This window comes from Lepidochelys kempii, chromosome 6 (assembly GCF_965140285.1).
Source record: "Lepidochelys kempii isolate rLepKem1 chromosome 6, rLepKem1.hap1, whole genome shotgun sequence".
Lineage (NCBI taxonomy): Eukaryota > Metazoa > Chordata > Testudines > Cheloniidae > Lepidochelys > Lepidochelys kempii.
The window spans coordinates 111,787,786-111,801,140 of NC_136385.1; the positions used below are offsets into that span (position 1 = coordinate 111,787,786).

General features: G+C 42.1%; 1 protein-coding gene across 4 annotated transcripts in view; it reads left to right on the plus strand.

Annotated features, from left to right (window-relative positions):
- The window catches only part of PPP2R5C (protein phosphatase 2 regulatory subunit B'gamma), a 192,001-nt gene that overhangs the window by 82,441 nt on the left and 96,205 nt on the right, over positions 1-13,355 (plus strand). For all 4 annotated transcript variants that reach the window (XM_073349665.2, XM_073349666.2, XM_073349667.2 and 1 more), the window contains one exon: positions 7,758-7,957. In XM_073349665.2, the coding sequence (XP_073205766.1) occupies positions 7,758-7,957 (200 nt within the window). The remainder of the gene's footprint in view (positions 1-7,757; positions 7,958-13,355) is intronic.

The following is a 13,355-nucleotide window of genomic DNA, read 5'->3' on the forward strand; positions in this document are numbered from 1 at the left end:
TGCTCCGCTTATAGCTCCGGCATGAAGCAGTGTTACATGACTGTGGGACAAGTCCCAGTACCTACAAAGACACTGGTATCGACTACATTGAAAGTGGTTCCATGGCCCCAAGCACAGTGGCTAGTGCCACGGTAGCCGTGGAACCCTTGGGGGTTCACCCAACCATCCCAGGCTGCCCGATCGGTGTCAGGAGCCTCGGAGAGGCTAGTGACCTCGGTATCCCATCCCTATCTGGTGCTCGAGTCTTCAGAGGGGTGAGACCCTACAGGTCTAGGAGGACCCAGGGGAGGAAGCTGCTGGACCACTGTGATGAAGTGGGGTTTTATTCATCTTGTTATGTTACACGTGAGTCTTACTGTCCTATACTAATACTGTGTGTACCTCAGTTTCCCTTTGTACTGCACCAGTATTTAGGGTGGGAATCAGGTGTGTGATTTTGCTGAGGCCTTCAGGGCAGGTGAGGCTGCCCAGCTATTTGCACCTACATAACTTGAGACCCAGGAGGTGGGATGTGACCAGGTAACACCTTTTGCCCGAGAAGCGAGACAAAGAGAAGGAGGAGCAGCATCAAGGGGAGTGTCGCAGGTCAGGTGGTTGGAGATGGGCAGTCTGCGTGGGGGGACTGGAAGAGGGGGAATCCAGGGTATCTGGCCCGGGATTCCCAAGATGGACTTGGCTGAAAGTCACTAATGTATGTAATAGCAAGTTCTGTGCTGTGTTCCTGTCGACGAATAAATCTTTCTTTCTTACTCTGGCTGAGATTCACGTCTGACTGCGGAGTTGGGGTGCAGGGCCCTCTGGATTCCCCAGGAGCCCCACCTGTGCAGACTTGCTGTGGGAAGTGCATGGTGTGAAAAGGGGATGCTGAATGCCCCGAGGTCAGACCCAGGAAGATTGAAGCTGTGTAAACTGCTTGCCCTGGAGACAGTATGCTCAGAGAGAGGAGGCATGCTCCCCCAGAGTACTGACTGGCTTTGTATGGAGTAGTTCCAGAGCATTGCTCTGTGACGGCCACCAATGGACGTGGAGATTCCCGCGTCTCCAGCTTTGTCCTCGTCGTCACCAGAAGGGCCCTTTTACCCGTGATAGCCTCAGGATAGCCAAAGCGCATCAGGAACTTTTGAAGAGGGTCACCTCCAACATGGGGTCTCAGGCAGAGGAATTGGAAGAGCCTTCGGACTCTCTCTTTGACGTCCTTGGCTCCTGCCAGGGTGGCTCTACCCCTTCATGAAAGGGTTTCCAAGATCACGAATGCCCTGTGGCAGACCGCCTCTTCCCTGGCCCCTATCTCCAAAAGGGCTGAATGCAAGTACTTTGTACCAATGAAGGGGCATGAGTATTTATACTCCCACCCAGCCCCTAATTCCCTTGTGGCTGAGGCGGTTAACCACAAGGAGAGGCAAGGACAGCCCAGGGCTACCCCCAAAAATAAAGACTTGAGGAGGCTGGATCTCTTTGGACCAAGATTTATTTGTCTTCCAGCCTCCAGCTGAGAGTGGTCAACCACCTAACCCTCCTTGGCCAGTATGACTTCAATATGTGGGAAGCCTTTTTCACTGCTTATTCCAGATCTAGTTCTGGCTCTTCTAATAACCTTTTTCTTACACTGATATCTTTTATTCCTATCACAATTTGATCTCTTACCTTTGATTCAGATTGTGGAAATTACGTGTCTGACTTCTTATCTTTAGGTCTGTTAAAAAGGATTCAGAAGTTTCTGCCTCCACTGGATTTCTTGAGTAAAACTGAAATCTTTCAAATGTTTCACTTTTTTTGGTCAACAGAATTCCTTAAAATTTTTTTTTAAGATAAACTCCTAGTTGGTTCATTCTCTAACATTAAGCTCAAATGAATTATATAATGAAATTGCTTCAGTACCTGCAATATTCAAAAAGATGGTAATCTTTTGTTCATCTTCCTTATGAGTAGATCCTGATACCCTCAAAAATGAATCAAATTGTTATTTAAACATTTTCCAATTTTCTGCATTATTTCTTGACATTTTCAGAAATGTGGGAACACTTAATTGATCCATCTGATTTCATTCAAACTCGTTTTTCACTTTTTAGCAAATTTTACCTGTTTTTTTTCTTTTTTAACTTCTTCCAGGTCTTTTTGTAATTTCCTTCACTCCTGATACCATGTGTTGTTTTATATTCTGGTAATCCACTAGTCTTAATAATAATTGCTAGTAACTTGACAGTCTTTATTGTGTACATAGTTAACACATAAACAGAGCATCGTAACTCTGGTCAATCAGTCAGTCTAAGTTAAAACCAACAGCCTCCTCCAGGTGTCAGCCCCCATACTCTGAAGATTCTAATAATTCTCTTAAAGACCTGGTAAAACCACAGTCTCTGCCTTGTCAGGTCAGCTTCTTAGCCATCTAACAGTTTTTTCTAACAGTTAAGTACCAATGAACATACTGGCCAGAAAGGGAAAGTGGAACTAGTGACTTTTGTCTCTAGGGATGTGGAGAAATAACCTGGCTTCATCACTATGTGAACTAGGCCTGTCTAAAATATTCAAACCACCTCAAAGAGGAGGTCAAGCTTGATCCTTTGCTTAGCTCAGTCCATTACTTCCAGGATTATTAGCAATATTCATTAGAATATCGATATTTCATTTTTCCTATTAAGATATAATGTACTATAAATCAGTTTATATAGCTTTGTCAATTACTTCCATTGTCAAAAAATATATTTAGACTTCTGAATTTTGCAGGGCCTAATTAAGTAGTGTGGCAAGGTTTTAGGCAGTAACCTTGCATGGATTTCTATACTGTGAACACCCATAAGTATTAGGAACTGAACCAGAGACTCTGTAAGCCCTGGCATTCAATGGTGAAATATCAGATTTAACTGGGAAAGTGCAACTTCAAGAAATATTGTTTGTGCAAACAAAACCTTTAAATACAAGCAATAAAATACTGCTAGTTTGGAATTGTGATGGGCTGTTCTGGCTCCTGCCTCTGCTGCTGTTTATAAACTGCTCAGAGACCCTTGTGCTGGTCAAACATCTTCTGTAGTTTTATTTACAATGTGGGTTCCCAACATCTTCATAATGTATACAGTTCTGTTCTTAACAGTCCTAGAAAACCCCCTGCTCCTGCAACAAGCAGGGAAGAACAATTTCTCTCCTCCCTCTGCTTTCTGCTCTCTCCCATAATTCAGGGGTGGGCAAACTTTTTGGTCCAAGGGCCACATCTGGGTGGGGAAATTGTATGCAGGGCAGGGGGTTGGGGTGCGGGACGGGGTGTGGGAGGGGGTTCGGTGTTCAGGAACGGGGTCAGGGCAAGGGATTGGGGAAGAGGAGGGGTGTAGGGTGTATGAGGGGGCTCAGGGAAAGGGGTTGGGGTACAGGAGGGGTGCAGAGTGCGTGCCGGTACGGGCTCAGGGCAGAGGAGCAGGAGGGGTGCGGACTGCGGAAGGGAGCTCAAGGCAGGGGATTGGGGTGCAGAGTATGGCGGGGGCTCAGGGGACGGGGTTGGGGTGCATAGGAGTGCATGGTGCAGCAGGGGGCTCAGGGCAGGGAGTTGGGGCCGGCCGCTTCGGAGAGCGGCATGGGACCTGCGGCACCACGGGGTGGGGGGGCAATCCCGTGGGCTGGATCCAAAGCCCTGACTGAATCCGGGCCGTAGTTTGCCCACCCTGCTCTAATCCTTTTTTTGTGCCTATTTGTAGCCTTTGTCTAATAGGTTAATTAGCCTTCCAGCTCTCCTCCACCCACAAATTAGGCACAGCTCTGTTTAACCAGCTCCATTCTGCATTGTTTGATTCGATCTGCTGAGACCAGAGTGCTGTCTCAGTTGTTCTTGCCCAGCACTCTATCACAGGAATATACAAACAATTATTAAATTAAAGACTAATTCTAAGGAAATTGTAACTTCTTTGTGTGCTTGTTTACATGTGTTCCACTTCTGATGTACATATGTCAGAAATCAGAACATGTTAGCCAGCAGTGTCTGTTGATCATACCAGCTCCTTGGGTAACGCAATGATTGTCTATTAAATTAAATTGCACGAAAGGTTGGTATTTTGTGTTTTTACATGTGTAGGTTAAACACTTTTAAAGTGCTGTGAACATTAGGCTGGAATCCTGCATGTAGTCATAAGAAGGGCACTGGTCTGTTCATGAGCAGCTGTCATTTAGCACTTTCTTCCTAGTTATAGAGTTCTTTGCTATCAGTGGTCTCCTAGCAACACTGATGAAAGCTGTAATTGAGTTTTGCTGCTTATTGTATGCTGTTTATTTTGAAGTGCTCCTGTTTAAGGCTGTTGTTGCTTATAGTTATTTTGGAACGAGTATTTGGAGTTACTCAGTATACCAAGTTTAAAGAGATTGATTGCTTGCCATTTAATACAAAATACATATTTGAAATATATTTTAGACTTTATTTCCAAATAGCAATATTGTTTGCTGTCCCGAGATAGATTTGTCAATCACTTACAAGGAGAATATCCTAGCGTGTTAAATATCAAACCAGATTACACAAATGCTGTCAAATGCTCAGGTTATTTGGCTTGTATTTGTTGTACATACATGTATAATTGGTAGCAAAATCTGAAACAATCTATGATCATATTAGCACAGGTATTCTTACTGCTTGTGATAAAAAGTCCTTGCATTTTATTCTGTGGGAAAAGAGGAGAAGTTTAGGTAATTAGTAGAAGTGAAAGCAAGCTATTGAAGTGCTTGCAGAGGCAGCTTTATCCTATTCTGTTAACCTGCTGTACCTCTCTTTGATGCTAATATCTAATGAGTTTTGCGTAGTGATTCTTTTGCAAGTCTAAAGCGTGTTATCTCACTGTAACCATGTATAACCTCTGTATCCACCTATTGTTTTTTGTCTCACACTTAGATTGCAAATTGTTTAGGGCAGTGGCTGTTTACTGTTTACTTGTGTTCTACATTGTCTAGCACAACGATGCCTAGATCCATGCCTTGGTCCCTTAGATGCGATATCAATACAAATAATAATAGAATTTAAAGCAGTGGTCCGCAAACTGTGGGGTGTACCCCTTTAAGTGGGTGGGTAGGAACATTCAGGGGGCATGGGAGGGCCTGGACCAGCCTCCATGGGGGGGCAGGGAGGGAGCACCTCCCCACCCCGCTCTGTCCCCAGCTCTGCTCCAGCCCCAGCAGAGAGTCCGGCTTTGTGGTTGGCCATGGCTCCCACTTCCAGCCCCAGCCCTGCCACCGACCATGACCCAGCTCCTGGTCCCACTTCCGGCTGCAGCTCCCAGCCCTAACCATGGCTCAGCTCCTGGCAATGGCCTGGGCCAGCCACCATGGGGAGTGGGGAGGAACCGCCACCCAGCTCTGGTCTCAGTTCTGACTCCAGCTGAGGCCCTGGCCATGGTTCCTGCTCCTGACTGTGGGCCTCAGCTGTGGCTCCACTCCCTGCTGAGGTCCCGGGTCTTGGGGTGGGGGCGCGGTCAGATTACATTATGGGTAAGAGGGCGGGGAGCGGAACATAAAAAGTTTGGGGACCACTGATCTAAAGAAATACAAAGGATAATTTTATGTTCATACAATACAGCCTAATGGGCATCAAATTTGACCAAACGAATGGGGTAATGGAGAATACATAGTAATATGTAGAAATCCTCAAAATATGTCTGTATAATTGGGACTCTCTCAGCTTCAGCAAATATAGAAAAAAGTATAATAGAGTTTAGAAGAGTGAGGCATCATCTTTCCGTGGTGACTTCTTCATATAAGATTGTTCTGTTTGCCATCAATACCATTAGTATGTCATTCTTCATGTGCGTTGATAAGGATGGAGCAATTTACATCATCAATTTAAATCATTTGATCTTTTTTTAGAAAATTACTGATTTGAATCAAGTTGAAGCTTTATAAAAGTAATTAGCAAATTTGTGTTATTGCAACTTTAGATTAAAATTCTACAGTGGACTAAATTATTAACACCATATTTTAAAATGCTGCTACTTGTGGGGTGTTTTATTTGAATTTTACAATACTGTTATTGATGAGGCTGGAAATATGTGTACTGAAAGTTAAAGCCATGATCCTGCAAGTGCATAAGCAGGTATGTAACTTTACTCACTTGAATTGACTTCGGTGAGATTATTCATACTTAAAACTAAGCATGTGCAGAAGTGTTTGGCATCAGGGGGGCTAAAAATATATTTTTGTTTCAGAATTGGGGGTATAAAATCTTTCTCCCTCCCCCCCCCCAAAAAAAAAAGAAAAAAGAGCATTAGTGTTAATCATGAAAAGTTAGGCTTTCAGTACATTCATGAAGTTAATGTGTATTGTTTTTGTGCTCACAGGCCAATATTTTCAAAAATTGGAGCCTAAATTTAGGCTCCTGAACCCATATTTAGGCACCTTAAGATGGGATTTTCAAAAGCACCAAATTTATTTTAGGAGCACTAATCTCATTGGCTTCAAACTGCAAATCCTGATGGAGGAGTGTAAACTGACCAAAACATTTAAGTTTTCTTGACATATGGAAGTTCAGAAATATTGAAAGGTGCTGTCGGTTGGGGCGAGGAAAAAAAAAAGTGCAGACTATATGGTTATCAATGTTATGTATTATATGTGAACTCTAATGAATGTCACTTTCAGTGTCAGCATTATTGATTTCGTTGCTGCATGTTTTAAAGGATGTAACAAGGCACATGCTATAAATCACAAGAGTTGGAAATTGAGAGATTATTATTTGTATTACCTTGTCAAGGACCAGGATTTTGTCAAAGTATAATGATTGGTAGTGTGTGTCTACACATACAAAGAAGAGCTTCTGAATATTCAAACTGTGTAATTGGTGGGTTTTTTTTTGTCCACTCAATGAAAATCCTGAGCTATACAGTTTCAGGCCCCATTTCTCCAACGTCTTATGTCTTTCATAAGGTGAATTATTCTTTAGAAAATGTATGCAGCACTAATACAGTTTTTGTTTAAATATGATGAATATATATATATATATACGCTGTCTAAGGATGTAGTACTTGCCACACAAAAGGGACATCTCAGGTTGGAGTGGTAAGTGTAAAATCTATTCCTTTCAAACTAAAAGAACACCTCATGAGTTTAAAACTTCAGAAATATACAATATTTCATAGAATCATAGAAGTGTAGGACTAGAAGGGACCTTAAGAGATCTTCTAGTCCAGTCCCTTACACTCAAGGCAGGACTGAGCATCATCTCTAGACCATTCCTGGCAGGTGTTTGTCTAACCTGCTCTTAAAAATCTCCAGTGATGGAGGTTGCACAACCTCCCTAGGCAGTTTATTCCAGTGCTTAACTACCCTGACAGTTAAGAAGTTTTTCCTAATGTCCAACGTAAACTGCGAAAGTTTAGTCAAATGCACAGACTAAAGATGCATCAAGCATGTTCAATCTGTGGAGTAGATGACTCTCAGTCAGATGAGCTCTGGAATTTTGTGTGTGGTAAAAATATTTAATCAAGTATGCATGTTTTTTTCTGCTCAGTCAACAGTTATGACAAATGCGAGCAAAACCACAGTGGCTTTGCCATTCATGCTTCCTATATCATAGGGTGTTACTGGAGAACAAGACTCCAGTGAGATTAAGAATTTTCATAATCTCTGTGTTTTGCAGGTTATTTGTTAAGATTTAGAATGCTTGCTGGTATTCTTCAACACTATTACAAAGTCTCTATATATTAAAAAAAAAAAAAAAAGAGAAAGTGGGAGGAGTGCAAAGTCCTTTACAATAACTAGTTTGTAGACCTGTTCATAACCAAAATATTTTCATTTTTCAGATGTTCCTCCTGCTGAGCAAGAAAAGCTTTTTATTCAAAAGTTGCGACAATGTTGTGTCCTTTTTGACTTTGTTTCTGATCCACTGAGTGACCTAAAGTGGAAGGAAGTAAAGCGAGCTGCTTTAAGTGAAATGGTAGAGTACATCACACATAATCGCAATGTGATCACAGAGCCCATTTACCCTGAAGTAGTGCATATGGTAAGTGATTTAGCAACTGGAAATATTTTGAAAGCCCTTTTTGTAGTTCAGAGTTAATTCTTTGCCTGTATGAATTTCTTTTAGTAAAGCTTACCTGATCTTTTTTGAAGCTTTCAATATTTTAGGTTTCGTGAAAAACATATCTCTGTAATCAGTTGTCTTTTTTTAAAACTGACAGCTTTCAAAATCATATTGCCAGTGTTGTTGGAAATACTTGGTTCTGCCTCTAGTTATTCATTAAGTTGGAAATGGTCATGCAGAAGTAGAAGCATGTTGGAATTTCAGAAAACAAATTTGCTGTGGAACAGTTTAATTTCTTCAGTCTTGTGTTCGCAACCTACATATTGCACACACACAAACTATTTAAAAGAACATAAAGATTGCGAAATCAAACATTTGAAATTAAGAAATGCCAGAATTAAGGCTTCTTGCAACCTCAGTTCAATCCCTTGGTGTGTATGCATTATGAAGCAATCTTTAATTACATAATCACATACTAAGTCTATGAGAAAATTAATTCTGTACTAATAGCAGAAAGCCCATGCTGTTGTACAGGTGAAATTCATAGTCTTATGTAAAAAAGCCAAAAATAGCTGAGAACATAAACATTGGACAGTAAAAGACACCAGATCCCATTGATGACTGAACCTGGTGACATTCTGAACAAAGAGAGCTCTCAACCATGCTTGTAGCTGCTTCTATCGCTTCACATTGACTCAACAGATATTCTAGGCTTCACAGTAGTGTTTGAATAGCATGAAATGGATGAGGCATGGTGCAATGAGATTAACACAAGTACTGAATCCAGTATACACAAGTACTCATTCAGTGATCACCATCCATACTGTGCACTGACCAAGGCAGGCATCTTATGGAAAAAATTGTATATGATCATGTAATTAAAGACCTGTATCACTCCCCCTGGCTCCCTGTCCCAGGCTCCTTGTTGCAGTAAGCCCTCCCCTCCCATCTCTACCTTAAACCACCCTCCCCCCCCCCCAGTCCAGTTGTTTTTTCTTCCATGCTTTATGGGTGCCAGCAGAGAAGCAGCACTGAGAGCACAAAAGAGACAGTCTTCCTGCTTTCAGTTTTGGTACCTGGTACCTCAGCCCATAGTAGCCAAGAGCAGCAATTGTAGGGAAAGGTTTCTCACCCATGAAGTACTCTCAATATGGATGGAATTTTTGAAGAATTTAGGGGAAACTTGTTAGAAGTTGGCAGCTGAGCAGAGAGTTTTTTCGAAGTCTTCTAACTTGGCTAAATCTTGATGGATTTTCATAGGGACAGCAAAAGGCATAGCCATGAAAAAAGGTGACTGAACCCTGTTAAATTTCAAGGCCGCACTCGAAAGCATGTGGGCTTCTGCAGGGTTCAGTCTTATTACTATGCATATTATATGTCTATATAGGCTGTTGGTTTTTTTTAGTGAAGACATATAGGCTACTGTGCTTCAGTATGTTGATAACACTCAGTTTTATCTCCATCTCCACTAATCCCAGCAGGAGTGATTGAGCACCTGACCCAGTGTCTGGTGAAGATTGAGGCATAGATGAGAGCAAACTGGCTGAGATTCAGATCTGAAAAAACAGATACAGAATGAAGTGTGTCTTATTGGGAACACAATACCTGTGCTCTGTGATCTGGTTTGTTTGATGGTTGGCTTCCAGGTGAATTAAAAATGTTGGGTTTAACCTGTAAAATCCTAAATAGCCTGGGATCTGTTGGTTTGAGACACCATCTTGCTTCCTATACAATACTACCACAACTGCAATCAGCAAGAGCACTGGAACTGGTGCTCCCTAGCTATAAAAGAGGGAGTTGATGTCAGGGCATTCTGAGGCCCTCTTGTCTGAAATAACACAATTACGTTAACTTTCCAGTCATGCTACAAGGTCCATCTGTTTTTTCAGGCATTTGGTAAAGGTTGGGGTATGCTCTTATTTTGTGAAGATGGATGAGATACTGTGTTGCTATTTATGATTTGATCATGGCAGCGTTTTCTTAAGGAATTAAAATAAGGTCTATATGTGCTTTAAGTAATGGTAGAGCATCTAGAATTTTTGGATTGCTGTCTTTTATGCATTTAAATCAGTTAATCTTTTTTAAAGAGCACCCAGAGGGACTTATTTTCAGGAGAATCACAATGGCAGCTGTAATGGATTACTTTTACTTTTAAAATTTATCCTATCTTCCAACAGTGGCTGGTACCAGGGAAATGTATTGAGTGATCCATCCCCTGTCATCTGGTCCCAGGTCCTAGCAGCCAGAGGTTTGGGGACACCCAGAGCATGGGGTCCATTCCTGATCATCTTGGCTAATAGTCATTGGTGGACCTATCCTCCATGAACTAATCTAATTTTTTTTGAACCCAGTTATACTTTTGGCCTTCACAACTTACCCTAGCAATGAGTTCCACAGGTTGACTGGGCATTGTGTGAAGTACTTCCTTATGTTTGTTTTAAACCTGCTACCTGTTAATTTCATTGGGTAAACCCTAGATCTTGGGTTATGTGAAGGGGTAAATAACACTTCCCTGTTCAGTTTCTCTCCTTCATTAATGATTTATAGACCTCTATCATATCCCCGTCTAGTCGTCTCTTTTCCAAGATGAACAGTCCCAGTCTTTTTAATTTTTCCTCATATGAAAGCTGTTCCATACCCTTAATCACATTTATTGCCCTTCTCTGTACCTTTTCCAATATTAATGTGTCTTTTTTGAAATGGGGATTAGCAAAACTGCATGCAATATCCAAAGTGCATGCATACCCTGGATTTATATATTGGCGTTATATTTTCTGTCATAAATGTCATGGTTTTACAGGGTGCCACAGGCGCTGTCAGTCTGCTACATGCTTTCCAAGTGATAGCATTGTTGTTTTCTTCATATGGTTTGTTGCTATCATTTGGATGGAAGAACATTTTTATTTATTTTTATTTTTTAAATGACTTGCAAAATCCATATGCTACAGCTCACAATACCCAAGGGTGGTGACTTGCCCATAAGACTGTTGTGACAGATAAGTAATTTACCCTGTTCTCATGTTAGCATCTCTAAAATGTGCATAAAATAATTCACCTGTTTGTGCTATTCAGTACAGGATACTGAGTCATGCTTATTTGAAAGATGCATCACTTATGGATGGTCAGTCATGTCTATATATTTATATGTAGCATTTTAGGAATTAAATACCTTAATCAAGACACTGCGTTTGACATCAATACATCCCACCCACCCACTCTGTTTATGCCTGTTCCTCACTGTGTCAAGCCTATATTTAGAGGGAGCAATTTTCAAAAACTGTTATGCAGTGGAAACAATGCTGACTGTTCATTTTTGACCCAAGAGTTCACTAGGGTCTTCTGAGATATAGACATGCATTTGCTGACCCAAAAAGTTTACAATCTAAATGTAGGCTTGACACAATGAGGGACAGGCATAAACAGAGTGGGTGGGTGGGTGGGATGGGTACTAGGAATTACCATAACAAGATTAGAATAGTGTCCGTCTGGACAGTATCCTGTTCCTATCAGTGGCCAGTAGCCACATGCTTCAGAGGAAGAATCAGAACAGAAAATTATGAAGTAACACACTTAGAGTTTGGTGTTGATCTGTCAGTTGGTGGTTGTCTTATGCACTTAATTCCCTTGGATCAGTTTTACATTTTTCCTTTTCAGTATTCTTTATATATCCCCTTTTTCTGGAAGATAGAAGCACCCAATTTACCTTCTCCTTACATTTATCTATTTACAGAAGTCTTTTCTGCTTCTAATCATTTTCCTCAGCTTCTGGCTTACAGTAGGATCACTTGACTACTCAGTAAGGCATGTAAACATTTTGGTGGTTCAGTTAAATTATATATTTTCATATGAAAGATGAGCTCCCTTTTCATAGATGATATGGAAGAAGTAATTTTTTTAAATGGATTTGAATATTAGCCTATTTTGCACCTACTGTTAGAGGAACAGTTCAAAAGAGAACTAAACAAGTTCATGGAGCATAGGTCCATCAATGGCTATTACCCAGGATGGACAGGATGGTGTCACTAGCCTCTGTTCACCAGAGGCTGGGAATGGGTGACAGGGAATGGATCACTTGATGATTACCTGTTCTGTTCATTCCCTCTGGGGCACCTGGCATTCGCCACTGTCAGAAGACAGGATACTGGGCTAGATGGACCTTTGGTCTGACCCAGTATGGCCGTTCTTATGTTCTTAGGATGTGCAGGAACCAGTTCACAGATGCTTCATATTGTCTTTACTTTCCTCCAGGCAAATATGCAAATGAGGATGGAAAGAGGGAACAGTTGTTCAAGTGATTGCTCACGTGATTGCTCCACAATAGGTGTGCATGCTCGCCGTGTGCATGCTCGCCACGTGCACTGGTGCCAGAAGTTTTTCCCCTAACAGTACCCGTAGAGGGGGAGTGGCGCCTGCCTGGCGCGGTATAAAGGGAGCTCCACGCTCCCCCCTACCCTCAGTTCCTTCTTGCCGCCAGTGAACGTGCGTTGGAACTGCTCTGCTCCGACTTTGCTGTAGCTCGTCCCCAGAACTGTTTCTTCATTCAGTGTTAGTACCTGTAGTTAGTTAGCTGTTTAGTTAGTCAGTGAGCCCGGGGTTTAAGTAATGGGGCTCTGGTAGGCGTTCTGTGCCAAGAAGTGACCCGCGTGCAGACTGTTTGCGCTGTTTGGGAGAAACCCATATCAGCGAAAGGTGCAAGATTTGCAAGTCTTTTAAGCCTCAGATCAAAAGAGAAAGGGACATTAGGCTCCGAGCCATCCTGATGGAGTCAGTGCTGACCCCGAATCCAGCACGCAGCTCCGAACCGGTACCCGGCCCTGCGGCATTGGTACGCGGCAACCCTCCGGTGCCATCAACCAGTCATAGATTTATAGATATTTAGGTCAGAAGGGACCATTGTGATCATCTCGTCTGACCTCCTGCACAACACAGGCCACAAAATTTCACCCACCACTCCTGCAAAAAACCTCATACCTATATCTGTGGTATTGAAGTCCTCAAATCGTAGTTTAAAGACTTCAAGGAGCAGAGAATCCTCCTGCAAGTGACCCGTGCCCCATGCTATAGAGGAAGGCAAAAAACCTTCAGGGCCTCTTCCAATCTGCCCTGGAGGAAAATTCCTTCCCGACCCCAAATATGGCCATCAGCTAAACCCTGAGCATATGGGCAAGATTCATCAGCCAGATACCACAGAAAATTCTTTCCTGGGTAACTCAGATCCCACCCCATCTAACATCCCATCACAGACCATTAGGCCTATTTACCATGAATATTTAATTACCAAAACCATGTTATCCCATCATACCATCTCCTCTATAAATTTATCGAGTTTAATCTTAAAGCCAGATAGATCTTTTGCCCCCACTGCTTTCCTTGGAAG